At 48.5% G+C, this 26843-nt stretch overlaps 2 protein-coding genes across 7 annotated transcripts in view; both read left to right on the forward strand.

Moving 5' to 3' along the window:
• LOC116951851 (uncharacterized) overlaps positions 1 to 9335 on the forward strand; it is a 46987-nt gene extending 37652 nt beyond the window's left edge. For all 3 annotated transcript variants that reach the window (XM_032970641.2, XM_032970643.2, XM_032970642.2), the window contains exons 18-19: positions 249 to 455; positions 1253 to 9335. In XM_032970641.2, coding sequence (XP_032826532.2) covers positions 249 to 455; positions 1253 to 1420 — 375 coding nt within the window. In that variant the 3' untranslated portion in view covers positions 1421 to 9335. The remainder of the gene's footprint in view (positions 1 to 248; positions 456 to 1252) is intronic.
• A 2032-nt stretch (positions 9336 to 11367) lies between these two features.
• The window catches only part of SGTA (small glutamine rich tetratricopeptide repeat co-chaperone alpha), a 49955-nt gene continuing 34479 nt past the window's right edge, over positions 11368 to 26843 (forward strand). For 2 of the 4 annotated variants that reach the window (XM_032970940.2, XM_032970942.2), the window contains exon 1: positions 21130 to 21250. The gene's annotated coding sequence lies outside the window, so the exon portion shown is untranslated. Of the gene's footprint in view, positions 11500 to 21129; positions 21259 to 26843 lie in introns of those variants that run through there. The other 2 variants (XM_076074007.1, XM_032970941.2) reach the window with 2 other exon arrangements.

Consider the following 26843-nt stretch of genomic DNA (forward strand, 5'->3'; position numbering starts at 1 on the left):
AGAATAAAATCCAGTCCATTAGCATGTTTGTAAATGTGACAGTTAAATTGGTTTGGTTGAGTCGAGTGGTGGAGGGTCATTGCACGCAAATCTGCCCAGATGTTTACGTGGCCTAACCAAAAAAAAATCTATTCTGAATAGTTATATTGTCTTCATAAATCTACGTGTTCAGTCTTGACGGGGAGTTTACGTGCGTGTGTGTTTATTTAAGTGTGTGCGTGTGCGTTCGTTGCGGTCTGCGAGCGCAGGTGTTCTTCCTGCAGAAGGAGGAGGAAGGCGTCGGTGAGGGCGGGAGTCGGGAGGGCGGCACGTCGACCTTCGACCCCGCGGACCACAGCCGCGTGGCGGAGGCGGTGGCGCGCGCGTTTTGCGTGGCGCTGGCGCCTCGCCTCAAGGAGCTGCGCGAGGACGGACTCACGCAGCTGGGACTGCGCCTCACCCTGCACTCTGAGCAGGTGCTGCACGGGAGCTACTCCTCCCGTCGCCCCCCTCTCGCGGTGCCAGTCGCTGACGGTGGAATCTCGGGTGGTTTCGGCAGATGACAGCGGGTGGATTCGCCACCGCGGCCCTCATATCACGGGGATTTTAAAGAGACGCATTTAATAAAAAACATAATTTGGTCACAGATTTAAAACCGCGCTGTACCTATGTATGGTGAGCTTCTTTCGCACCGTATGTAGCCAACTGTGCTCATCGGAGGCGCTCCCAAAGCTCGAAAGTTTGAACGGCGAGCAAAGCGGCGCCAACTTGTTGTGTGATGCATCTTCACGCTGCGCGGCAACATCACGTGGCAGGGCAGGGCTGGTTGAGTCCTGTACTTCACAGCCAATACACTCGCATTATTAATCATTAGAATTATTATTAGAATGAAATGTGATTTTAAATGCTTTTGATGCTTTATATTATAGAAAAGCAATATAAATAACAAACGCATGTCGTTAATGGGATAACATTGGTCTCGTGGAAATAACGGGGTCGAAGAAAACATTTTCTGGGGCATCCCAGCCCTGAATTAGCCCGGGACTTTGAGGACACGTCGGACAAGGCTTGTCAGGAGAATCGGTGAGCTTCCTGCTCAAAGGAGTGGCTGGGAGTGCTCATTTGTGTTGACAGCCCCGAACCAGCATTTGGAAATTCCCCACGCTCTTGAATGCATCTCCATAAGGCAGCCACTGCTGACGGTAGACGCCGCTAACGCTATCTCAGGCTAAATTGGGGATCGTTGCCCTCTGCGTGCGCGTTCTTTGACCAGGTCGGTTACCAGGCCGGAGGAAACGGGCAGCCGCTCCCCGTGCAGTACATGAACGAGCTGGACTGCGCGCTCATACCCATAATGCACGGCGGTGGAGGAGGGGGCGGCCCGGGCGATGGCGCCGTGCGCATGGAGCTCGTCTTCTCCATCATGGAGAACGTCTCCTAGCGACGCAGCGAACCGTCGCCGGCACGAGGTTGCTGTGGCGATGGCGACAAAGCGGCGCTCCGTGAAAACAGAGTTGCTGCCACGGCGCCTCCGTCAATTTTGATGCTGCGAGGATCCTTGCGAATTGAACGGATGTCATATATTTTCGAACGAGCCACGCTCGTTAGCGGCCCGTGTGTTTTTCTGTTTCGTTACTTTTCAAGCCGCTTTGATTTCTACCAAAAAAAAACGTCTCGACGTCCAGTCGCCGATTGTGCCGGGAAGAACTGTCCGAGAGTGAACTGTGCATTTTCACTTTGTACGCATGAGTGTAATTTTACGGTGGGGACTTAGGAACGTGGGCACGCACGCGCGTGGACACGCGGACGCTCGGGAGGCGAGGAGAGCGCCGCTCACCAGAACTTGGGATAACGGCAGCCCCGCCCGCTTGGCACGGGCACCGCACCACTACCGCCAGTCGACAGCAGACACACCGAGACGGTCGCACAAAACATACCAGGCCTCAACTGACACACACAACGCACCCATAGTACATTCTTTCTCCGGCGGTTCAGCCTCCTCTGATGAAATGCTTTAACAGCAAAACCATTTAAAAGGTCTCGGCACTGATGATACGCAGTCGGCGCTATTGGAATCGCGTTCTGATATGAAAAAAATGTCCTTACACAAATGGTCAACAGAGCTCCACCTCGTCACTCGAAGTGTCTCAATGCGGGGCGTCTCACCTGGATACTCTTGTAAAAAGTGGTCCACACGTCGCTCACCATATTTTATTTCAGCCCTCAGAATTGAGGAGTCTAGTTTATTACGAGATATATTTGCGCACGCGTATTAGCGACCTGGGTTAAGACGATCAGCTCACTACACTCAAATGTTTGGTTTCATCAGGACCGGCCACCTAGATTTGCACCCATGTTTAATCGGTGCAGGCTCATCGACCGACATGGCACGGGGATCCAAACGAGCCCAGTCGCTCTTCTTTATTTATCTGGACAAGAGCCCAATGAGGCTGGCTGACTTCGGCTGACAAGCTAAATTGATATTTATCTTGCAAAAGAGACCTGGAAACAATACGTCTGAAATTTTATCGGGTACGAGCCCAGTGTAAGTCATGAAGCCAACAGCTGTCTTGACTAGTTGCGCACTGCCAGTTTAAAAAAAAAATTATAATTGGCAGGTCATTCTAAAGTTTGGGGTTTATTCCACAGAATTTAACGCCCTCTTTACTCAGAGCACTTTAATAATAATCATGATAATAATTTGATGCTAAAGTTACCGGGAGGTTGCCGTGGGAATAAAAACATTGTGTCCACGCAAAGTGGCTCAATGGCGAGCGTGCTGGCCACTCGGGCTGCTCGTGTCCACGGGCTCCTCGCGTACACGGGCTCCTCGTGTCCACGGGCTCGTCGCGTACACGGGCTCCTCGCGTCCACGGGCTCCTCGTGTCCACGGGCTCCTCGTGTCCACGGGCTCCTCGTGTCCACAGGCTCCTCGCGTACACGGGCTCCCTGCATTCCTCGTCGATACTTTGAGCGGTGTCCCGGCCTCAATTTGCGCAGGAATCCAGTGAAAGTGAGCATTCTGCATGCCACCTCATAAAATTAATTACGCTGACACCATCTCATTTTGTGTTCTAATCAGCGGGGCTTTCTTGTTCACAATGTTAGTGTGTGGACCACGCCTGAAAAGCCACCAGTCAGAATGCTGCTGCTGCTGCTGCTCGATCTCATTCGCCGACTTTATTCAACAGAACCACGACCCCCTCCATGCGGCAGCCATCGCTAGGCTCGCATCATCGAACGCGACTCGCGATCGTGTGCGATGAGCGTGGCGCCGTCGTCATCCTGGTTGACGAGCAAGCGGAGGATCCGGGCGGAGAGGCCTAAGCACTGTCGACCTGAGCCTCAAACACTAAATCCTGTTGTATGAATTGTAAAAAAAAGAAAAAAGTGCACGTTAAAAACACTGGGGCTTGCTTAAAAAAGCGTTGATGTGAATTTTTAGCCGGAACGTGATTCCCTCGCACGTGGACCCGCCTTTCATCGTGAGTCGCAGCATTGAGACGGCTGCCCCAATGGCAGGCGCTTTCCAGAGCACCCGTACAGTTGGCAGCGTCGCTCGGTAACAGAGTGCAGGTTGTCACCGGCGCTTATGACAGCCGCGCGAGGTCTTGAGCAATGTTCGCGTGCAGCACCCCCCCCCCCATGCCTTGCTACTGTCATTGATCTCTCGTTTCTTAGGTTTACTCAGGAAAGTCTCGCTGAGTCGTTAGTTTTAACGGGCGTCGTAATGTTTGGCCAAATTCGTGGGACGAAACCAGAGTGCCTCGAGAAAACCCGAGCGCAAAGAGGAGAGCGCTCAAACCCCAACGGACGTCCTTCCGGCTCCTCATCTGACCTTCGTGGATGCCTCGCGCAAACTCCCATCGCTGCGGCAACCACCAACCCCACCTCCCGCGTCGCTAGGTGAAAGTCCCCTCCCACCGCATGTGGCTCTTCGGATTAAGCTTTTGATATGCTCGCAATATCCGGTGCTAGTGTCTCGTGCAGGTTGATGACACCGTGGAGCTATGCACTTTTAAATCTCGATTGAAAACTCATTTCTTCAAGAACAGCTTTTCGTGTTTAGTTGTCCTTCCCCCGCACCTCCGATTTGCACGGTTGGCTATGTACGGTGAGAAAGAAGTGCAACATACATAAAGCACGTCGCGGGGCTCCAACTTGTGAAGTGGGAGGTGGCTCTGTATATTTACCGTAGCTCTTTATGAAGGCGGGCACTGCCATGTGCTCGGATGGATTGGTGTTCGGATTAGGGCTGCCCATTACTATAACCAGTGGCACAGATGTAAATAAATGTGTATAATGTCGACCATACAGAGATTGTTGGTAGTCTGTACCCGTAAATGAACACGCAAAACAAAATATACCTGGGTTTTTATTTAATTTCGTTATCAAAACTATCTGTTAAAAGCTGTTTAAAAAAAAAAAGCTTATTTACCTCTCAAATCGTGGCACCCATCGACGCGACAGTGAGCCGCCGCAATGTGTTTCACGATCACCTCTGCGCTGGTGTCCCATCGAGTAACGCAGCAGCTCCCAGCATGCAACGTGCGTCGTGGTGTAGACCGGGGCTCATGGGGTCCTCGCACCTCCCGATGGGAAGTGAGACGGCCTTGGCTGTGACGTCGCCCGAGGACGCTGCCGCGGTACGCCAGGGAGTCGTGTCGCTGTGGCTTTCGATTATCGTTCCTCGGTAATGACGCTCAAAAGTCCGCCTCGGATTACCACGGTTGACCGCGTACGGTGCGAAAGAAGCTCTACGTACGTACAAAGCCCAGAGAGCCGTAGGTTCTTGGTGGCTCTAAGGAAGGAGGCAATGTGGGAAATCGCTCACCCCCCTTTACCTGAGTGTAAACACCAAAAGCCCGATGGTGTGTCATGCCCAGTTACTTGTGGCTTGATTGAGATGTTTTTTTTTGTTCTCGTTGGTTGGTAGGAGTCCAGGATTCAAACCCAGGCCAAAGCGGCGCAGGGCCGCAGAGTTGTGACGCAGGAACCGTGAGGCGCAGGGCGTGATGTGATTGACCGAAACCCATTCTATCACTGCGCAGTCTTCCATTACCGATGACGATGTGAAGGATTTGCAAGTGCCGACGAATAATGTATACGACTCAATACTGTGTTGACGATGTGGTTTTTGCACGATCTCATCTTCCTGCACCCTCTTTGGGCAGGGAATGCGTTAAATGTTTTTCATTTACTCTTTACCACTACCATCGCCCTGCAGTCGTGTGGTCCATTAACCCCCGTCCATCCCACCACCTCCCATCGGCAGCAGCAGCATCATTATTTCCAAGTAGCCTGGAGTCTGGATCACCCTGTGGCGCTCGCTCATTGAGAACCTCGTTGAGACGGAGGCCTGCAGGCGGGATCCCCGCATGGCACGTGCCAGGGTGTACGCTCCCTTCCCACAACTTGTACGAGTTTCATTCACCAGGCGAGAGCCCGATGAGATTATCCGAGTGGGGAGGAGGGTGCTCGCATATCAGCCGGTTAGCTCCATATCGATGGTTAATTGATGGTAACAACTTGCTCATTTCTAAGGATGAGCTGCCAACGCATCCTGTCAACTTTTAACGCGCGCATTAAAGATCGCATTAATTGGCGATACTCTGCGCTGGCAGTGGTGCACGCGCACAACGGACGCGCACCACACGCTCGTTAATATCGCTACGTTAAAAGGAGAAATTAAAAAGTGGGAGACGTTTCAGGCAATGGTCCTTCATTCGGTGTGCTCTGAAGAAGGGCCATGGCCCAGAACGTCGCCTGTTTTATATTGAGCACCCTATTTGGTCGTGTGCGATGCAGATTGGACGATGTGCCGCCGTTTTAGCTCAAGTCCCACATGCGAAAGTGACCCACGGCCGAACTCTGAAGTGATGTTCGCATCCCTTTACAATTTTTGTCTATGGGGCGTCTGGAATATTGCACTCACATCTGGGTTCATGGGAACACCTCGGTGAATCTCAGTGGGTACACCCATTGCGCTGTATAAGCTCTCACGCGTCATTCTCATACCTGTAAACCCCCTTATCAGACCAATTCAGACCTTATCGGTCACCCCGTGCCCTTATACATCTCAACGTTCATCCTACAAAGTTCCATCACAAGGGAGTAACACAAATAATAGATAAAACATTGTTTGCCCGTAGTGAAACGGCTGTACGCCATATGGACCTGAAAACTCAATTTCCCTGTACAACAATACGGATAAACCGTGTATGGGTTGACACGGTGTGCATTCTCGAGGATCAGCTTTCGACCATGCCAGGTATACACGCCCGCTGAGGCTATCTCCAAGTCGCCAGGACTTCAACGGATTTTCTCGTAAAGCAAAGCGGGGATGAGCCTAGGCAGTGTCTGGGACGAGTAGGGACCCTGAACAGACAGGTTGCCAATGGAGCTCTGCTCTGGATAGCACAGGGGTGGTGCAGACAAACGCCAGCGTTGTACTGCACTCATATGATCCCAGTCTCTGCTACCCCTTCCCCCCTTCAATAGGCCACACTGAAACAGCGTGGTGAAGTATGGGCAGACAACCCCCACAACCCACATGGCAAAGGGAGAGCCTCATCCAGCAGTGGGTTAAAAAGGGCTGTTCAGTAAATGTACTGACCCAATAATGAAATTATTTATCCTGATTGCAGAGGCATAGTTGGGAAAGCACGGGACATGGGACAAATCAAACTTCCTCACTCACGATTTACACTGCCTACATATATAACATAACTATATATACGGCTGACATTGGCCCTAAACGAAAAGGGCTTTATGTAGTTCCAGGCAACTCTGAAGGTGAACATTTAGCCTTTGGCACAAGGCGTTGGTTTAGATGCGTTGTAGAGCTTTGCAGTTCCTTTAAAAACGTGTGGCTTGACTTGTTAAATCGCACTGCGGAAATCATCAGACTGGTGGCATTGGTGGTAATGGGTTTGCCTCGGTAGAAACCGACTCGCTGGCGAACGCGCTTTAGCTGCTGTCGTCAAAACTTCCTCGTCACGGCGAATGATGACACCCCCCCCCCCCCTTTATCCCAGGCAGTGCAATGTTTATTTTATCGTTCAATATAAAAGTGTCTGATGGAGTTGTTTTTGTAGCAATTGGCATCACCCACAGCGCACAGCAGCACATGACCACACATCATTGACGCATACACACACACACCTAGCATCGTGGTAAACTGTGCAGCCTGAATGCAATACAGAACTCCTTTTATCCGCGGCCTGTAACCCTCTACTCGTTACTTGCGGCAGCTGTAGGATCCATGAAAGCACCTGTTTATTATCCCCCGCGGCCTGTAACCCTCTACTCGTTACTTGCGGCAGCTGTAGGATCCACCTATTTATTATCCCCCGCCCTATATACATCCGCGGTTATCCACGATTTTTCCCATGATGCATAGCGATGGGGCCTCCTCATACTCGGGATTTTTTGTGGGGAATTCATCCTATTATCCGCGGGTTAACCTCGAGTTATATACCCCGCAAATGAGAGTCAAATTGCAGATAACCCCTCGGGTAATTGGATCCGCGATATCAGTCCCCATATTACCGCGGATAAGAGGACTGTGATGTTTTAGCGCTGCATTGCTCCAAATGCAGCCGAATGAGGCTGTAATTGGGAAATTGAGACACATTCAGGGTGTGTAACTTGGCACTGTTGGTCATGACCAGTTTGAAATTTAATCACCATGGCGTTTTGACATCAGTGTCAAGGTCAATATACGTGAACATGGTGGCAATCTTTTTGTGGTATATAGTTTTCATGAAAATATATGTAATGTCAAAGGGGATTATGCACACTTTCTGAGCAATTTTAATGAGTACAGTATTCATTGTTTTCACTTTGTGTTTTCATTCTGAAATTCTCAACAACAAGAAAAATTCCCTCCGCTGAAATGTCAGAGCAGGGCTGCACTTTCTTGCCTCCATACCCTGCCAGTGTTGAGGTTTGAACGTCTTGGAAAGCAAGGGAGGTGTCTGGGGTCTATAGGCCGTTGAAACTATCTGTCGCAATTCAAATGTGCTCCGTGGTTGTTTAGAATCGTCTTCTGATACTTAGCGCATGCTTCCACAAAAATACAAGAGCGTAATATGAAAGGCTGCTAGGTGTAACTTCAGAATATCTAGCGCAGCATTATTAGGCGGGAACAGAACGATGTGCAGCAGACATGCACTTTTTTTCCACAGACGTGTGTGCTTGGAGCGATGATGGAGAAAACAGTCTGAAATAAAATCATGTCATTCAGATTCAATTTGGAGATCTAAGGGGATATTGCACATATTGGAAGTGTTCGTGTTATAGAGCAATTGGAAAACGGAATATTGCTTATGGTGGGAATTATCTGTTGATCAGAATGACTCTGTAACCCTCTGCCCAATGGCAGGGTTTCTCCAACTAGCTCCATCTTGTCCGAATCTTGATATTATTAACTTCACTGTGCCCCCCTCACCCTCCTTACCCCCATCACCCCCGTGAACCCCTCACCCCCGTGCCCCCTCACCCCCCGTGCCCCCTCACCCCCCGTGCCCCCTCACCCCCCGTGCCCTCCTCACCCCCCGTGCCCTCCTCACCCCCCGTGCCCTCACCCCCGTGCCCCCTCACCCCCCGTGCCCTCACCCCCCGTGCCCTCCTCACCCCAGTGTTCCCCCCTCACGCCCATGCCCTCCTCACCCCCCGTGCCCTCCTCACCCCCGTGCCCTCCTCACCCCCCATGCCCTCCTCACGCTCCGTTCTCCCCTCACCCCCTCCCCCGTGCCTCCCCCCCCCCCCCGCCTTCTCTGTTGTAACGAAACTTCTCCTGGTCCCACTGTAGAAGAGGGTCACTGTAAGAGACAATCTCGGGGAGATCATTCAGATTAGAGTTAGATTCGTGTTGGTCCCAAGGTAAGGTTAGGGTCAGGTAAATGGTAGCGTTAGTGATGAGATTAAAGTTACGTATCGATGGGGGTTAGGGTTAATGTTAATGACCAGGTGAGGGCTAGGGTTCGGAATGGATACAATTAATAGGTGTCGATGTTCAGAAATTGTTCATATAACTGCTAGTAAGAGGGATAGAGTTAGTGTTATGAATATGGTTTAACAAATTTGAATTGCAAAAGCATTTTATTATAGTTTGAATCACTTACTAGTGTTGCTTATTTGGATGGTAAATTACCCCCACACAGGCAGATACACCACACACACATACGTGTATTCCCTCAGAGGCAATTTACACACACGTGCTACAAAGATTAACACAGCGCTGCGTGCCGTCAGTGTTTGTGAACACACGGCACAAAAGGAACCCCCCTTATGTATTTATCTTTATTGAATATGCAAATACAAGCAATAATAAAGATTATTCTTGCAAAGTTTATGCCACTCTTTGGGTGGGTGGGTGGGTTGGTTGGGCTGGCTTGTGTGCGTCTCCTTAATGTGATGGCACCGCGTGTATCGCTGGGATGCAGTCCGTTGGTTCATGGGCCAGGGCAGACTTTGGAACCACGAAACTTTAGTTCCAATTTATTCATACGGCTAATGAGAGTACATGTTTTATAAACACCCCAGTCTTATCAAATGGTATTCGCATAATTCAGTGTTTGGCATCATACCTTGGAACTGTGAAACTTATGCCACCAGGTGGGAGCGACAAGTGAATTACACGATATGGTTCGGGCTCGAGGATTAAGAAGGTCACCGGGGGCGGTGACGCGGCCCAGTCATTTCGAGAATCGCCGCTTGTTGCAGAGGTTCACAGTTCGAAGCCGGCAGGCTGCCCCGGTTATTACTGCTCGGGTCTTATAGCGTGAATACGCAACGTCTGTTTTACAGTAGACGTGAAAGTTCCCGTCCTTTCGTTCGAAAAGAGTAAGGCCATTGTGTGCCGGCAGCATGGTGTCAAATTTGACCCAGTGGACTCAATTGGATTACACTGCAATCATCGCCTCCACCCCTCCTACTGGCAGACCAATGTCCGCTTGAAGGCCACGTGCTGATTTACCTTGTGCCACACGGGCAGAGCTGCCACTGGGGGTGCCCCTTTAATTGTTTGAGGTGTGATGTTAAGCAAGTTGCTTATCGCAGCCTTCTGGGACGCCCTGGTATAAATGGCGCTATTTCAACTTGTATACACGATTCCAGTCCTGGGAGGCTGAAACAGCATCATCAGCTTGCTCAGTCATCCTGTGATCAATGAAACGAGGCCATACACTAGAAAGTAAATATTGTCCTTTGAGACTGGTCCCTACCATAAGAATGTGGAATAGTCACTGTGTCAAGCCAGCAGTAACGACCACTGTTTGAAAATGAGGGTACCGATATGTGTGTGATATCCCATCTTGGAGCATTTTGTGTTGTGTGCATTGGTTATTGGGGTTCCATTTCTCACCATGATTCACATATCCTGTGGCAGTTCATATCCGGACCTTCTGGTCGACTCCATCTAATGCAAGTGTGGTGTGGTGCTGTGCTCTGGCTCATTTCCACCAGCAATCAAGACAAGGGCACCTTCCGACCTGTCGCGTGGGACTATGGTCCCCACTGTTAAAGCGACGAGCCACTGGTTTCTACTAATTTGGGGTTTTACATAGTGATCATCGCCCCCTACTGGTTGACTAATGTCCCATGTGATCACTCCAGCAAATGAGACTCATCCTGGTCTCTTTAGTTCTCACCTGGTTAATCCCCATGGCGGCTGGGGAAGAGCTCGCTGTTGGATTGGCAGAAGAACAATGCAAGTCATGACAGGAGCTGATCGAAAACAGACATGATGCACAATAGCAAGAAAGCACGGTCCACAATCACAGCACTGAGCAACGACCCACAGGGAGCAGCTGTGGTGCCATGACAGCGAAGCCTCTCCGTGGGAGCCGTGCCTGCGGCGGGGGTGCTGCAGCAGAGAAGCCACCCGGCTTCCGTCACAGCGCTTCCCCCGCCACCCTCCACATGAACACACACACGCACTCACGTAGGGCCTCGTGGGGGGGGTCACCTGTCCCTGAGTTTTCACCTGAGGGCCCCCCTCGTGGGGTTGCTCCACGGTTTCTCAGGGCCAGAGAATTGGCAGCCCCCCCCCCAGGCCGAATGGCACTGCGGCGCCGTGGATTGACTTAAAATTGCACGGCCACGGCAATCTACTGAGAACCGCAGTGAGGAAACAGCCAAGGGCACACCCGGAACAGCAGGCAGGTGGGGGGCGGGGCGGCACAGGTTGATCCCTATGATGCGGCGCACCTTTAGTTGTCGGAGGTGCACTTAGCTAAACAATGGGGGTGGGGCGTCGGAGAGGAGGCTCCTGATTGGATGAGAAGCCAGCGGATCGGCGGCGTGTGGGCTTTGAAGTAGGAGCGTAAAAAGGGATGAAATTGGGAAGCTCTTTCTCTTTTGCCTGGGGTCTTGTGGAGTAAGGGACCGAGGTGTGATCGTCCCCTGCTACTCGAACATCCGTGAGACGGGTCGCAGAGCAGCCAGATCCAGCTTCCAGCAAAAGCCACAAACAGCATCGTCTTTCCGCGACTTCCAATACCACGAGGTCGGATTGTAAGTACAAAGAGGAGAGGTAAGGCAAAGGGGGAAATTCTAATAGAGAGAGTGAGTGGAGAGAGGACAGGCTACTTGAGTATTAGACCGTAGAGAGATACTCTGGTTTTTTCAGTAAAGTCACGTAGGTAAAATAAAATAAAAGGAAACAACTAAATTAAATCACGACATTTCGGAGGCAACACAAGCTTCCGTCTTCAGGTGGAACAGTCACAGCAGAATCGCTGTACCAAGTGGGGAGCTCTTGGGACGACCGGGATTATGTACAGGTTAAGAGGGGGGGAGGAGCCAGGAAGGGACGTGGGTGGGGGGGAGGGCTGAGTTAAGCTGCCTTTTGTTATGCTGCAGGGGGTTCGGGGGAAGAGATGCACGAGTACATACAACTCACTGAAAGCAATGGCAATGGCTGTACAATTATATAGCAGCTAAAGTTTGACATACAACCCAATGAGAGTAATGGAAATGGCTGTACAATTATAAGGCAGCTAAAGTTTGACATACAACCCATTGAGAGTAATGGAACTGGCTGTACAATTATAAGGCAGCTAACGTTTGACTTGGTTTATAACATCTTTCCAATAGTTGCTCAATTTGAAACCATCCTCTCGGTTGAAGTTGTGTCTATGTTTGTATATCTGGATGGCTTCATGGACAAATCTTTGGTAATAACCGGGAGGTTTGCAGAGAACTTTGGTATCAGAGAAAACAACCCGCTGTGTTGAAACAATGATCAGCCACGGCCGAAGAATTCGTTCTGCCGTGCTTCAAATCTGATTTGTGATCGCGGATTCGGTCAGAAATGTCGTTTCGTCTCCCCGATATAGCAGTCACCACAGGTACAACTCAATTTGTAAACACCGGGGTACTGTAAGTCAGGAATGACATCCTTTACGGATGGGATCAGATCACGGATTGTGTGTACTGTATTGAACCGGACCTGGATCTTGTGTTTGTTTAGAATTTTGGAAATCTTTTTGGTAACGCCTGCTATGTATGGTTACGTGATGAATTTGATCGGAGTATCAGGTGGTTGTTTCTGTATGGTGGGAGAAACAGCTTGGCGGATAGTACGGTCAGAGTATCCGTTCATCTTGAGGGCCAGATGTACATGTTTTAATTCACTGGCCAGGTGGTGTTGGTCAGAAATGCAATGAGCCCTATGGTATAATGTTTTGGTGAGATAATTATTTTGAGTCGGGTGGTGGTGGGAATCAGGCTTCAAGTAGGAGTCTGTGTTGGTGGACTTCCTATAAACAGAATGTCCCAAAGAGCCATCGATCCTCTCAAATACAACATCCAAGAATGGCAGCTTGCCATCTTTCTCCACTTCCATGGTGAATTTGATGGATGGGGAGCTGGAATTGATGTGGTCTAGGAAATGGTTCAATGCTGGAAGGCCATGTGGCCAGATGATGAAAGTATCGTCTATATATATCTTCCATAGGGAAGGGCGAAGGGTGGATGTCTGGATGGCGTCTGATTCAAATTTCTCCATGGAAACATGGGCTATCACTGGTGACAAGGGGGATTCCATAGGGGTACCCTCATTTTGTTTGTAGAAGGTACCATTCCAGATAAAGTAAGTGTTGGTAAGGCAATGCCTAACCAGCACAGGTACATCAGGGTTCAGTCCATGTTGGACCAAATCCTCAATTATTGTTATGGTGTCAGGCATTGGGACCTTGGTAAACAGAGAAGCCACATCAAAGCTGACGAGGATATCGTCAGAAGACAGTACAATGTCCTTGACCATAGAAACCAATTGGGTTGAGTTAAGTACTGCTGATGTGGTCTTGCCAGTGAAGGGAAACAGAGTGTCCGATAAAAAAACGGGCTGGTTTGTAGGTAGGAGAGTTGATCGTGGACACGATGGGTCGTAGTGGGGCATCTTCTTTATGGATCTTGGGAAGACCATAGAATCTGGGAGGTCTTGCAGCCGAGGGTTTTAGGGAGGGAAGTTTGGATGGTTCGATTAGGGAAGTCGAACTAGTGATAATCTTGTTGGTTTTTATGGTTAGGCTGTTAGTAGGATCACTTTAAATTTTTGAGTAACTCCCATCATTGAGTAGGTCCTGGATTTTGTTGTTGTATTCGTTTTTATCTTTAATGACAGTGGCATTACCTTTGTCGTCCGAGAGGATGACTACATTATCCGTATTTTTTAAATTCGCGAGTTCAGAGCGTTCGTTTTTGCTGATGTTGCTAATGGGTTTCTTAGCATTCTTAAGAATAGTGGCTATTTCAGCTCTCGCAACGTCTGCTTGGATGTGTCCTATGCCTTTGAGGGCTACATCGACCTGAGAGATGATATCCTCTACTGGTATATGTTTAGAGGTGAAAACAGTACTGGCTAAAGGACCCATCGTGTCCACTACGACCCATCGTGTCCACGATCAACTCTCCTACCTACAAACTAGCCCGTTTTTTATCGGACACTCTGCTTTCCTTCACTGGCAAGACCACCTCAGCAGTACTTAACTCAACCCAATTGATTTCTATGGTCAAGGGCATTGTACTGTCTTCTGACGATATCCTCGTCAGCTTTGACGTGGTCTCTCTGTTTACCAAGGTCCCAGTGCCTGACACCATAACAATAATTGAAGATTTGGTCCAACATGGACTGAACCCTGATGTACCTGCGCTGGTTAGGCATTGCCTTACCAACACTTACTTTACCTGGAATGGTACCTTCTACAAACAAAATGAGGGTACCCCTATGCCCCCCCCCCCCCCTTGTCACCAGTGATAGCCAATGTTTTCATGGAGAAATTTGAATCAGACGCCATCCAGACATCCACCCTTCGCCCTTCCCTATGGAAGAGATATGTGGATGACACTTTCGTCATATGGCCACATGGCCTCCCAGCATGGAACCATTTCCTAGACCACATTGATTCCAGACACCCATCCATCAAATTCACCATGGAAGTGGAGAAAGATGGCAAGCTGCCATTCTTGGATGTTCTATTTGAGAGGACCGATGGCTCTTTGGGACATTCTGTTTACAGGAAGTCCACCCACACAGACTCCTACTTGAAGCCTGATTCTCACCACCACCCGACTCAAAATAATTATCTCATCAAAACATTATACCATAGGGCTCATTGCATTTCTGACCAACACCACCTGGCCAGTGAATTAAAACATGTACATCTGGCCCTCAAGATGAACGGATACTCTGACCGTACTATCCGCCAAGCTGTTTCTCCCACCATACAGAAACAACCACCTGATACTCTGATCAAAATCATCACGTTACCATACATAGCAGGCGTTACCAAAAATATTTCCAAAATTCTAAACAAACACAAGATCCAGGTCCAGTTCAATACAGTACACAAAATCCGTGATCTGATCCCATCCGTAAAGGATGTCATTCCAGACTTACAGCACCCCGGTGTTTACAAATTGAGTTGTACCTGTGGTGACTGCTATATCGGGGAGACGAAATTACATATTTCTGACCGAATCCGCGAGCACAAATCAGATTTGAAACACGGCAGAACGAATTCTTCGGCCGTGGCTGATCATTGTTTCAACACAGCGGGTTCTCATGACATTATTTTCTCTGATACCAAAGTTCTCTGCAAACCTCCCGGTTATTACCAAAGATTTGTCCATGAAGCCATCCAGATATACAAACATAGACACAACTTCAACCGAGAGGATGGTTTCAAATTGAGCAACCATTGGAAAGATGTTATAAACCAAGTCAAACGTTAGCTGCCTTATAATTGTACAGCCATTTCCATTACTCTCAATGGGTTAAATGTCAAACTTTAGCTGCTATATAATTGTACAGCCAGTTCCATTGCTTTCAGTGGGTTGTATGTACTCGTGCATCTCTGCCCCCCTACAGCATAACAAAAGGCGGCTTAACTCAGCCCTCCCCCCCACCCACGTCCCTTTCTGGCTCCCCCCCCCGCCCCTCTTAACCTGTATATATAATCCCGGTCGTCTCAAGAGCTCCCCACTTGGTACAGCGATTCTGCTGTGACTGTTCCACCTGAAGACGGAAGCTTGTGTTGCCTCCGAAACGTCGTGATTTAATTTAGTTGTTTCCTCTTATTTTATTTTACCTACGTGACTTTACCGAAAAAAAAAACAAAGAGTATGAATCCTTGCAGTCACGAAAGCTTCAAATCTAGAACGTAGAGAGATAGGTTAGATCTGCCCTGCTGGTCCACACTAACACGGGTAGACTAAATCTAATTAAACAGAGAATAAATCGCCAGTAGACATTAAACCGTGTCGTGTTGTCTCTGCGGATACGGAGAGGGGTGTGTGGTGTGGTGAGCCTGCGCGCTGTGGCATATTATGCCTGCGCGTGCGCGTTCGCCGTGCACGTTAACTTGTGAGCCTGCGCGTTGTGGTGTCCTGTGTATTCTGGCCACGTGGGTACTCTCGCCACTGTGCAGCTCGTGGTTAGCGTGTACGAGAAGGGCACAGCGGTGTATTTGTAAAGTGGCTAGTACAGCCATTTACATCATGCCACGAGGGGCAGCAGCGAGGGGGGGAGAGTCGGAGAACGGGGGGTCACAGGAGAACGGGGAGGCGGGGGGCAGTCTCCCCAACACAGCACAACACCACAACGTCACAGCAAACTAGAGAGCAGTACGTCAACTTCTTGAACATGGTGAATCACCAGATAAACAGCACAAAAGGAAACGTCATTAAAATGAGAGAGAAACGAACAATAACTGCGGTGGCAATTGTGAACTGGCCACCAAGTTCGTAGAGTGGCCAGTTCACAATGGGCAAAATGGAAAATGTCATCAAGGGGATGAAGGCTGACAAGTGAGCAGGCATTGACGACATCTGCTCTGAAAAGATAAAGAACGATGGACCAACAACAAGGGACTGCTTTCTGAGAATATTCAATTCCTGTGCGGTGATGAACTGCACACCCAGGACTTGGGGTAAAACGTGCGTTGTCGCACTTACGAAGCCAGGAAGAGACCCATCTGACCCCAAGAGTTTCCGACTAATTCCCCTCCTCTGCCACTTTTGCGGACTTTATGAGAGACGCATCCTGTACCGGCTGTCACCTATCCTGAAGGAGGAACAACGTGTTCTAGACCAAGCCGGTTTCCAGCCGGGCAGGTCACGCACTGGCCAGGTGCTAAACCTCACCCAGTACATGTTGTGGCTTGTTACGTCACTACCGTGTGAGTCTGTACACACACATGATGTCACTACGCGTGGATGTGGGAATGACGTCACGGCCGGTTCGGGGAGTCTGGAGGCTGTCGGTCAGTGCCACGGGAGGAGTTGTGTGAGGCCGTGGCACTCTGTACCTGTATGAACCCGGCCGGACACGTGACCGGATCAAGGTGGGGGACCTTGGGGGTCACGTGGCTGGGAGCAGAGCCTCCTCGAGGGTTCGAGAAGGTGGGCGTGGCCTGGATGTGGCTTGGCCACGCCGAGGCGCATATAAGCGGGCTCCGCACGCAGAGTGGGGCGGCTAGGGTCCGGGATGAAGACGCCTCGTGGAGAGTGAAGACAGAAGCCTCAAGTCGTGGCCAAGCAGTAGCCCTCCTGGCTTGGCCGCATGTCGGTGATCACCACCCTATGTATAGTGTAATTAGAGTTGTGTTAATAAATAGTGTTGCCTCCCTACGAGAGTGGGTGCGCCTCTATCGAACCACTACACATAGAAGACGGTTTTGAGAACATCCAAATCACTGGCATCGCCTTTGTCGACTTATCAGCAGCAGCATACGACACTGTTAGCCACAGAAACCCACACTGGTAATCCACACACGGAAACAGAATTAAAGCAAGTATGTTCCTGCTTTCGGTGTTCGATTCCGCAGCGACATCGCCGCATGCCAGCAGTGGCAGCTGTCAGCTTGACAAACGACGGCCCCGTTATGGTGATGACGCAGTCGCGGTCCGTGAATGACAGCGCAGCAGCGGCGCTACCAGCGCCGAACTCTGGCGAAGTGCAGACGCGGACTCCTCGTGGGTGTAGACGGCACTCTGTCACCGTCAGGTGACAGCTGGGCATATATCTTCAAGTACCTGTCAACCACTTATCAGTGCCTGCGTTATCACAGACCAATTCAGACCTTATTGGTCACCCGTGCCCTTATAAACCTCAACGTTCATCCTACAAAGTCCCATCACAAAGGAGAAACACAAATAAAGACACTTTTTTTTGCTTTATTGAAACGGCTGTACGCCGTACGGATCTGAAAACTCAATTTCCCTGGACAAGAATACGAGTAAACCGCATGGCTTGGACAGGTATAGCTTCACCGTAATGATAGTCCACGCACTTGTAGTTACGAGGTCACTCTTTAGCTCGTGTTGGTTACGGCTGATAGCCTGATTGGCACAGTTCCTCTGCGGACTTTCTGCTTGATTCCTACTCATCTCCACTTATTCTCCAACGATTCTTTCACACGTTCAACAACAGCGCATCTTTCAGATCTTCTTTTAAACGGCTCCACTGCTGTATTATTTCAGCTTCTCAACTTATTACAGCTGTGTTACTGCTTCTTGCGACTTGTTCTTTTCCACTGCCTTCCACTCTACGTTCAGTGGCGGCTGTTCGCCTTGTGACGGCGTTCAGCTGGTGCGTGACGGGGCGGCTTTCCAATGGAGTGAGCGATTGCGCTCGGCCGACGTGAACCACACGAAACTATTTTTTGTTATTTTACCAGCTAAGGCCCACCACTCAGCTATACAGCTCTTTTTTCAACGATTTTACTTCACTTGATTCCGGTGTCGTGGTCAAATATTGTAATCAAAGTTTAGTCTACTTCCTGTTGTCAAATCAATGCCAAATGTTGCACACGTACTCAGATCCGGTGACAATGCATGCCTGTATCAAAATCGGCATTACTTCATCAATTCGCTACTTTGAAGCAATTAACATTTTGTACGTACGCATTATTTATATATATATTTGTGCAGGTAAAAACGCCGCGGTCCCTAAACTCTCGAATCGCCTCGCCCAAGAAGCATGCGCCTCGTGTCTCAGGCGCCATTGACGTGCGTCTCGACCGTGAGTTAAACGAAGTTGTTTATAAAACCGTTGTTTTAAAAAAAACTTTTTTTAAATTAGTTTATTCAGAAGCGACCTGTCCACAAATGATATTCCAAACGAAGTGGCTTATCACGTGGACATTTATAGCAGCCAAATAGCGGCCGTCCATAAATGACGTCACGCACCTAGAGGGGGGGGGGTCAGACATTTGTGACGATGTGTGACGAGGGGGGGGTGGGTGAGAAGTATGATGTCACATCAAAATGCGCAACTTTAAATAAATATAGCAACACGTTCTACTTGATTAAATTGACTTTTCAATGTTTTCTCCTACAACATCAGAGTGCAGCGCCACATTAAATACGTACAACAATGACAATAGTTTAAAGCGATTTGAAGCATGTTTTTTTTTTGGGGGGGGGGCAGAGCTTTGTGACGTCATATTTGACGGGGGGGTCTGACTTTGTGAGGCCGTGTGACGGGGGGGGTGTAAAAAATTGTCCAAAATCGCGTGACGTCATTTATGGACGGCCCCATATACAAAAACCGTAATGTAACTAATGCATTATTCTACTCAATTTGCTCAATGGTTTACCCATGACAGCCACATTGAGAAGACGAGAGTTGAAGTCAGATCCCGCAAAATCATCCGCAAGCTTGCAAACTGAACACGTGGAGCGCGCGCAGCCACAACCAAAACCTGGGCATTCGGCTCACGCTGCTCCCGTCTGGGAACCATCGGTCCGCGCAAGGATAACAAACGTTCTGACCTGCCCCTTCCGGACACCTGCGAAAAAGAGCTTTATAGCGCTTCGGATTCCTCCAGTGTGAATAAATATTCCGATTATGATACCCTGCCGCATTATCAAAGGGTGTCTCAAAACCCACAAAGTCAAGAGCTCGGAACATCCTCGCTGGACTAGTGCCACCGGACATGCGGAGAGTCGTGGGGAGTTAAGCGGAGAGGAGGCGACACCATTCCTGTCAACCACTTATCAGTGCCCTACCACTTATCAGTGCCCTACCTTATTGTCAACCACTTATCAGTGCCCTACATTATTGTCAACCACTTATCAGTGCCCTACCTTACTGTCAACCACTTATCAGTGCCCTACCTTACTGTCAACCACTTATCAGTGCCTTACCTTATTGTCAACCACTTATCAGTGCCCTACCTTATTGTCAACCACTTATCAGTGCCCTACCTTACTGTCAACCACTTACCAGTGCCCTACCTTATTGTCAACCACTTATCAGTGCCCTACCTTATTGTCAACCACTTATCAGTGCCCTACCTTATTGTCAACCACTTATCAGTGCCCTACCTTATTGTCAACCACTTATCAGTGCCCTACCTTACTGTCAACCACTTATCAGTGCCCTACCTTATTGCAGACAAATTCAGACCGTATTGGTCACCCCGTGCCATTTTAAATATCAACGCTCGTCCCATCACAAGGAACGCAAATAGACAAAAACATGTGCCCGTATTGAAACGGCTGTGCGCCGTATGGAGCTGAAAACTCAATTTCCCTGCACAAGAATACGGGGTAAACCACGTGGGTTAACAGGTATTCAACACACAGCAATGTCTCCTTTACTCTTGGCAATGAGACGGAGTTAGACTGATGGCCTTAATCTAAGTTTTTGTGGTTGTTGTTGTTTGACTTGCATCCCACTGGGATTTTTTGCACACAGCGTTGGTGAACGGTGCTTTTTTCAGGAATATTTTGCTGTTTTTTTCGTCATGGATTTTCTGTTTGCACAGTCACACAGTCACTTTAAGATGTTTTTCTGGTTCGTGTTTTTTTTGTTTGTTGTGGTTGCACCCGATTCAAGAGTCGAATGGCTCACAGGGCTATACCAAAATAAACTGAAAAAAAAACTGAAACTGAAGAACCCTCCCTTGGTTAAACAATCACCGCCCCCTACTGGCAGACTCGCGCTTGCTCTCCCTTGTTAATTTTACACTTTGAAATTAAAATTTTAGACGAGACAAAATTTGACTTTCGAGTTCACCTGGCGTGGGCCACGTTGGCTAGGAGATGTTCACTACCTCGCCTGGTGTGCAGGAGCGCGTCGGTTCGATCCCGACCCTGACGCCTGCTGCTGCTGTGTATCTGGAGTTCGCGTGTCTCTCTCCCCGTGGTCGCGCGGATTTTTTCTCCGGGTCCTCTGGTTTCCCCCTCCACATTTAGAACCAACGTCACGCGTTTAGAGTTTGTGCTGCAGCATTGTGGCTGCTGTACATTTACATCTGCTGTAAATTTCCACGTGATAAGCCACTTCGTTATCATTTGTGATTGCCAGGTCGCTTCTGAAAAATAGCTACAAAGCTCAGTGGGCTTTAAGCGGTCAAGTCAAATATAGTTGAGTTTTTTTAGTTTAGTCTCGAGACTAAACACGACGTGAAGCTGGGCTGGCCTGGGAATTCCCCAGGAAGAGCTGGAGTCCATCGCCAGGGAAAGGGGGGAGGTCTGCACCGCCCGATTCAACAACGCTGCCGCCACAACCCTCACCAGGACACGCGGACGGACCAACGACGTCCAGCAGAGCTCCATTCGTGCAGCACGTGGAGCCGCGCGGGGTCACGTGGGATGGGGGCGAAGGGGGGGGGCAGCTTCCGGTGGGGGGGCGCAGTTTCCGGTGGGGGGGCGCTCATGGCGAGGGTCACGTGGTGCCCAGGAACCGGATCTCGGGTGAGAAGAACCGGGTCGTGGTGAGGAGGAGGCAGGTGGTGTGGTGGCGTGAGACGAGGTGAGGAGGTGAGGTGAGGAGGTGGTGAGGTGAGGAGGTGAGGGAGAGCAAGGGGGAGACGCGCACGAGGGGAGGAGGCGAAGAGACGAGTCGGTGACCGCGAGGGCTGCGCGACTGACGCGCGCGCGCGCCCCGCTGCTCTGTCACAGAGTGGCGGCATCTTCCAGAACTCGGGGGAGGAGAGGGGGGGGCCTGGGGGAGAGGGGTCAGGGGGAGGTCACGGGGGAGTCGAGGGGGTGGGGTCAAGGGGGTGGGGTCACGGGGGGGTCACGGGGGAGTCGAGGGGTGGGGTCAAGGGGGTGGGGTCACGGTGGGGGGGTCACGGTGGGGGGGAGTGTTCTAGGGGAGAGGCCGTAGGGCCCCCCAAGAGGAAGTGGTTCGCGGCTCCCCCCCCCCGTCACTCCACCGCGTGACTCGTCACTCAAGCGCGTTGCTCTGCCGGGGCTCCACGTTACTCTGGGGGGATCCACGTTACTCTGGGGGGCTTCACGTTACTCTGGGGGGCTCCACGTTACTCTGGGGGGCTCCACGTTACTCGACTTTTGCATTTCTCGTCACTCCACCGCTCCGGGCCGGTGGCCATTGAATAAGCGCCTCTGAAGTACAGTACAAGTGGCAGACCGCGTTACTCCGTGGCTCGACCTCGTTACCCCCCTCCCACCGCGTTACTCGCCCGCGTTACTCCGTGACACCGCCGCTGTCGTCGTGACGAGGCCTCCCGGCCGTGACGAGGCTCTTCTAAATCCCTGCGGGTTCTCGTCTCGCCAAGCCGTGCCCGAGGCACCACCGCCCGTTGTTTTCCGCGCCGCTACGGCTGCTCGCATTGGCCAAGGGCCCCGAATGAGTCCGAGACTCCTGCCAGCCGCGGGTCGCCTCTTCTCCTCCTCCGCGTGTCCTTGCTGATGTTGAGCAGTCACGGGGGATAGTTTGCCGTGACTCCCTCTGAGTTAACCACGGTCAGAGAGAAGAGAGAGAGGGGAGTTGCGTGGCACAGATAAGATGACGGTTTAACAATGATGGTAATTCTCGTCGTCATGTTTGTAGTTTTAGTCTGCCTGTGAACGGCGCCTGGCGCAAGGGGAATTCACGTGGAGGTGCTTCTCGTGTGTGCTTGGTTCAACTCGTCATTCTCACAGACAATACGAACCGCCGCCACCTCCACCAAGTTATTTCCTTTGTGGTAATCCGTGGAACATCTTTGCTGATTGACAGGATGAGAGCTCTCAACCACAACCAGTGCCCCCGCCAATGGGATGTGGGTTCATTTAGTAACTCCGGCGTCAATCAAAATTATAATGTAACTGAATGAATGCGATGAAGAGGCCTTTCACGAATGTCATTAACCTCGGGCACCTTCCCTGAGTCAAGGCTGTAGGCCGCCAGCATTGGGACGTGTGGACACTTTGTATTAAAACTGCAAATCTCTCTCCCTTGATGAGCAAGAGGTCATCTCTGTCGCGCTGAGTGCTTTGTGTGGGCAAGGAAACCCACTCCTCAAGGGCCGCACAGATGGGTTCATTATCCCCTTGGCCGTACAGCCAACTAGCCGCCCTGAGGTCCAGTGGATATGGGAGTTCGATAAATCTGCGACCCACCGGCAGTGAGGGTTGCTTTGGGTAAGGTTTTGTGTGGTATTTGTAGCGTGCCCTTCCAGGTCACTGACCGCTCTTGGCCAGATGAGACGGGTTTACTTCCAGTTTTTGAGGGTACTCTTTGGACAGTTTAAAATGAAAACGTTACGAAAAACGATTTGAGGAAGTGATTTATTGCATTCTTGAGCATCGATTTTCGAAAGGTTTAACCTAATTTGTACAGCTCAGATGGAAGTGATGGCTCGGTTGCTGGACGTGCTGACTCTGAATTTAGTCTTTTTTTCAGTTTGATCATGTAAGTATAATGTCAGAGCCATGCACCCTCCACAAGCCGACACACACAAACAATTGAAGTTATCACGTGGACAAACGAGCTAATCGATTTTCTTTTTCAGCAAACCGATTACTATATGTTGAAAAGCAAGCAAACTTGAATAACAGGTGTTAAGATATAACTTAGTTTGTAGACGCCAGGGTACTGTATGTCCGGAATCACATCTTTTACAGATGGAACCAGATCACGGATTTTATGTAAACTAAGTTGCCTCTGTGGTAGTAGTTACATTGAAGAAACCAAAGGACATGTCTCAGACCGCATTCGTGAACACAAAGCAGACCTAAAACACGGTAGGACCAACACCTTGGCCGTGGCAGATCACTGTTATAATTCAGTAGGCTCGCATGATATTGACTTCTCCAAGACAGAGGTTCTTTGCAAGCCATCTGGCTACCATGAGAGATTCGTTCATGAGGCTATCCACATATACAAACACAGAGACAATTTCAACCGAGAAGATGGATTCTGGATTAGCAATTATTGGAAGGATTTAATAAACCATTTCGGGTCTTAATTGATTGTTTACGCTTACGGTGGCTTTCAGACCGCACCCATTATTTTTGTCTCCCCCCTCCTCTTTTCCGAACATAGATGGACTCATAATAAAGGTTTTTGGGTTAGATCGCGTTTATTTATAAATGTGTCGTAACCCTCCACCACCCGACACGGCCAATCAGCAAAGAAAAGTGTCACGTTGACAAAAGACAAATAATTCACTACTTCAGCCCACCGGTGTGTTGAAGAGTTAATCCACATTTACAGTTTGAGTACGACGTTTCGCTGGTAAATACTTCCAGCATCATCGGGCAATTCGCCAGAATGGTAAAGCCCTCGCTTGCTCCCGGTTTTATATAGAGCAGAAGAGTGACGTCATCACTTAACTCATCAGGTGCAGTGATTAGAGGCGGAGGGGGGGGGTAATGTAATTATATAATCGATTAGTAATCAGTCATTGGTTATGATTAGTAATGAGTTGTAGATTAGTAATTCTTTAAATCAAAATGTAATGTGTATTATTTAATAATACGCTTCCAGGCCGCACTGAGCCGGTAGCTGTCAGAGCGATTAAAGTTATTCTTGTTCCTCTCAATTTCAATGGATTCTCTAATTAGTCTTTGCCAGTAATAATTAGTTTTACACACCACTGCAACATTGTCAAAATCAATTGAGTGTCCTTGTTGACAAGCATGTTCTGCCACTGCCGACAGTTGTGTTTGAGATAATTTAATATTTCTCTGATGTTCTTTTAGTCTTACGCTGATGTTACGTCCCGTCTGCCCAATGTAGCAGCTGCCACATGAACAATTAATCCGATATACACCTTCTGTTGATAGTTTAGGTAATGCGTCTTTAGTGCAAGATACTAGTTTTTGAATTTTGTGTACTGTACCAAATCTTACTGTAATGTTTTGCTTTTGCAAAACGCGGGCTAATTTGTCAGTTACTCCTGAGATATATGGAATTTTTATTGTTTTAACAATCTGGTCGCTTTCAGTAGTATTGCTTTGCGATCGTGATTTGGCATTCAGTGCTCTGTTAATTTGAGCATTATTGTAGCCATTCTGTCGTAGTGCGTCTTTAACGTGTTTAATCTCTCTCACTAGACTCTCACCATCTGACACTGTTTTCGCCCGATGCACGAGCGTCTTAATAAGAGAGGATTTTTGAGCTGGATGATGATGTGATTCTGCATTCAGATAGGCATCAGTGTGCGTTTGCTTTCTGTAAACGCTGTGTGTTATTTTACCGTTTAGGCCATGTCCAAGCAAAATATCTAGGAATGGGAGTGTATTATTCACCTCCATTTCCATGGTGAACTGGATGGCCGGGTTTTGTGCATTGAGATGATTTAGAAAATCATTAAGTGTATCTTTACCATGTGGCCAGACAACCAAAGTGTCATCCACATACCTAAACCAAAAGGATGGTTTTAATGTGCTCGAGGCAAGTGCTCTTATTTCAAAGTTTTCCATGTACAAATTTGCTATAGCAGGGGATAAAGGAGAACCCATTGCTGCTCCTTCCTTTTGTTTAAAGAAATCCCCTCTCCATAAGAAGTAAGTGTTATTTAAGCAATGGCCAGCAAGTTTCGGAATATCTTTTTGTAAACCGGTATTCTTTACTAGTGTATCAAGTAATTTAAGCGATTCGTCCACTGGAACCTTAGTGAATAGAGAAATCACATCAAAGCTTACCAGAATATCATCAGGAGTAAGTTTAATATCTTTAATCACATTCACAAGATGTTCTGATTGTTTTATGAATGAAGATGTCTTACCGATGTAGGGCTGTATTTGTTTGGTTATATATTTTGCTAATTGATATGTGGCAGAGCCAATTGTACTGACTATGGGTCGTAATGGGATGCCGATTTTATGAATCTTTGGTAGCCCATAGAGTCTAGGTGGTTTTGAGGCCCTTGGCTTAATTAGGTATTGCTCATTTTTAGGGATTAATGAATTTGCAATTATTGCAGTGGTCTTACGTTCTAAAGTATTAGTTGGATCTCGTTTAATTTTAATGTAGGTACTTTCCTCTAGTAAATTTCTAATTTTATTATCATAATCGGCTCGTGACATCAGTACAGTAGTGCGGCCTTTATCAGCTGCTAGGATTTGGATATCCTTATTTACACGCAGCTCTCTTAAGGCTTTTGCCTCGTTAGAGCTAATATTTACTTTTGGAACTTTGCTATTCTCAATTATTTTAGCAACCTCATGTCTAGTCATCTCTGCCTCATTATGTGGAAGGAGTCTAACTGCTGATTCTACCTCAGCAATTATCTCATCCACTGGAATTGTGCGTGGGGTAACGGCAAAGTTAAGGCCTTTAGAAAGGATAGAGACCATGTCACCGGTTAATACAGTGTTGGTCAAGTTCAGTACAGTTTTGTTTTTACATTTTTGGTTTTCAGTAGGGATTTGTTTATTATGTAGTCTAGAAAATTTATTAATTTGGTTAGTTTTTGTTAGTTTAAACACATTATCAGCCGATTGTTGTGTTATGTTATCGATTATATTCCAATAATGCATAGATACACTATTGCTTATATCTAAGTGTAACTGCTTTAGCGATTCCGAAATGTAAGATAATTCACTCCTATTGTGCTGTATTCTCTCTATTAATAATAATTCGCTAGCTTTGTGTAGTATTTGGTTAGCTTTAGAAGACTTTATGTGATGTGTTATTTTAACTGCGTTTGGTATTACCTTTGAATCTCTGCACCTTTTGAGGAACGCCAGTGAAGATATCAATTTCATCCGCTTAATGCGAAGCTTCTCCAATTTTCTGGTTTTAAGAAAAGTATCCTCCCCATAGAGGTTAGTCAGTTTAACACGTAGGCTTTCGCGACCAATATTATTCATAATAAAGGTTTTTGGGTTAGTGAATTATTTGTCTTTTGTCAACGTGACACTTTTCTTTGCTGATTGGCCGTGTCGGGTGGTGGAGGGTTACGACACATTTATAAATAAACGCGATCTAACCCAAAAACCTTTATTATGAATAATATTGGTTGCGAAAGCCTACATGTTAAACTGACTAACCTCTATGGGGAGGATACTTTTCTTAAAACCAGAAAATTGGAGAAGCTCTGCATTAAGCGGATGAAATTGATATATTCACTGGCGTTCCTCAAAAGGTGCAGAGATTCAAAGGTAATACC

The sequence above is a fragment of the Petromyzon marinus genome, chromosome 44, assembly GCF_048934315.1.
Source record: "Petromyzon marinus isolate PM22_M1 ecotype Great Lakes invasive population chromosome 44, UKy_Petmar_22M1.pri1.0, whole genome shotgun sequence".
NCBI classification, from domain to species: Eukaryota; Metazoa; Chordata; class Hyperoartia; order Petromyzontiformes; family Petromyzontidae; genus Petromyzon; species Petromyzon marinus.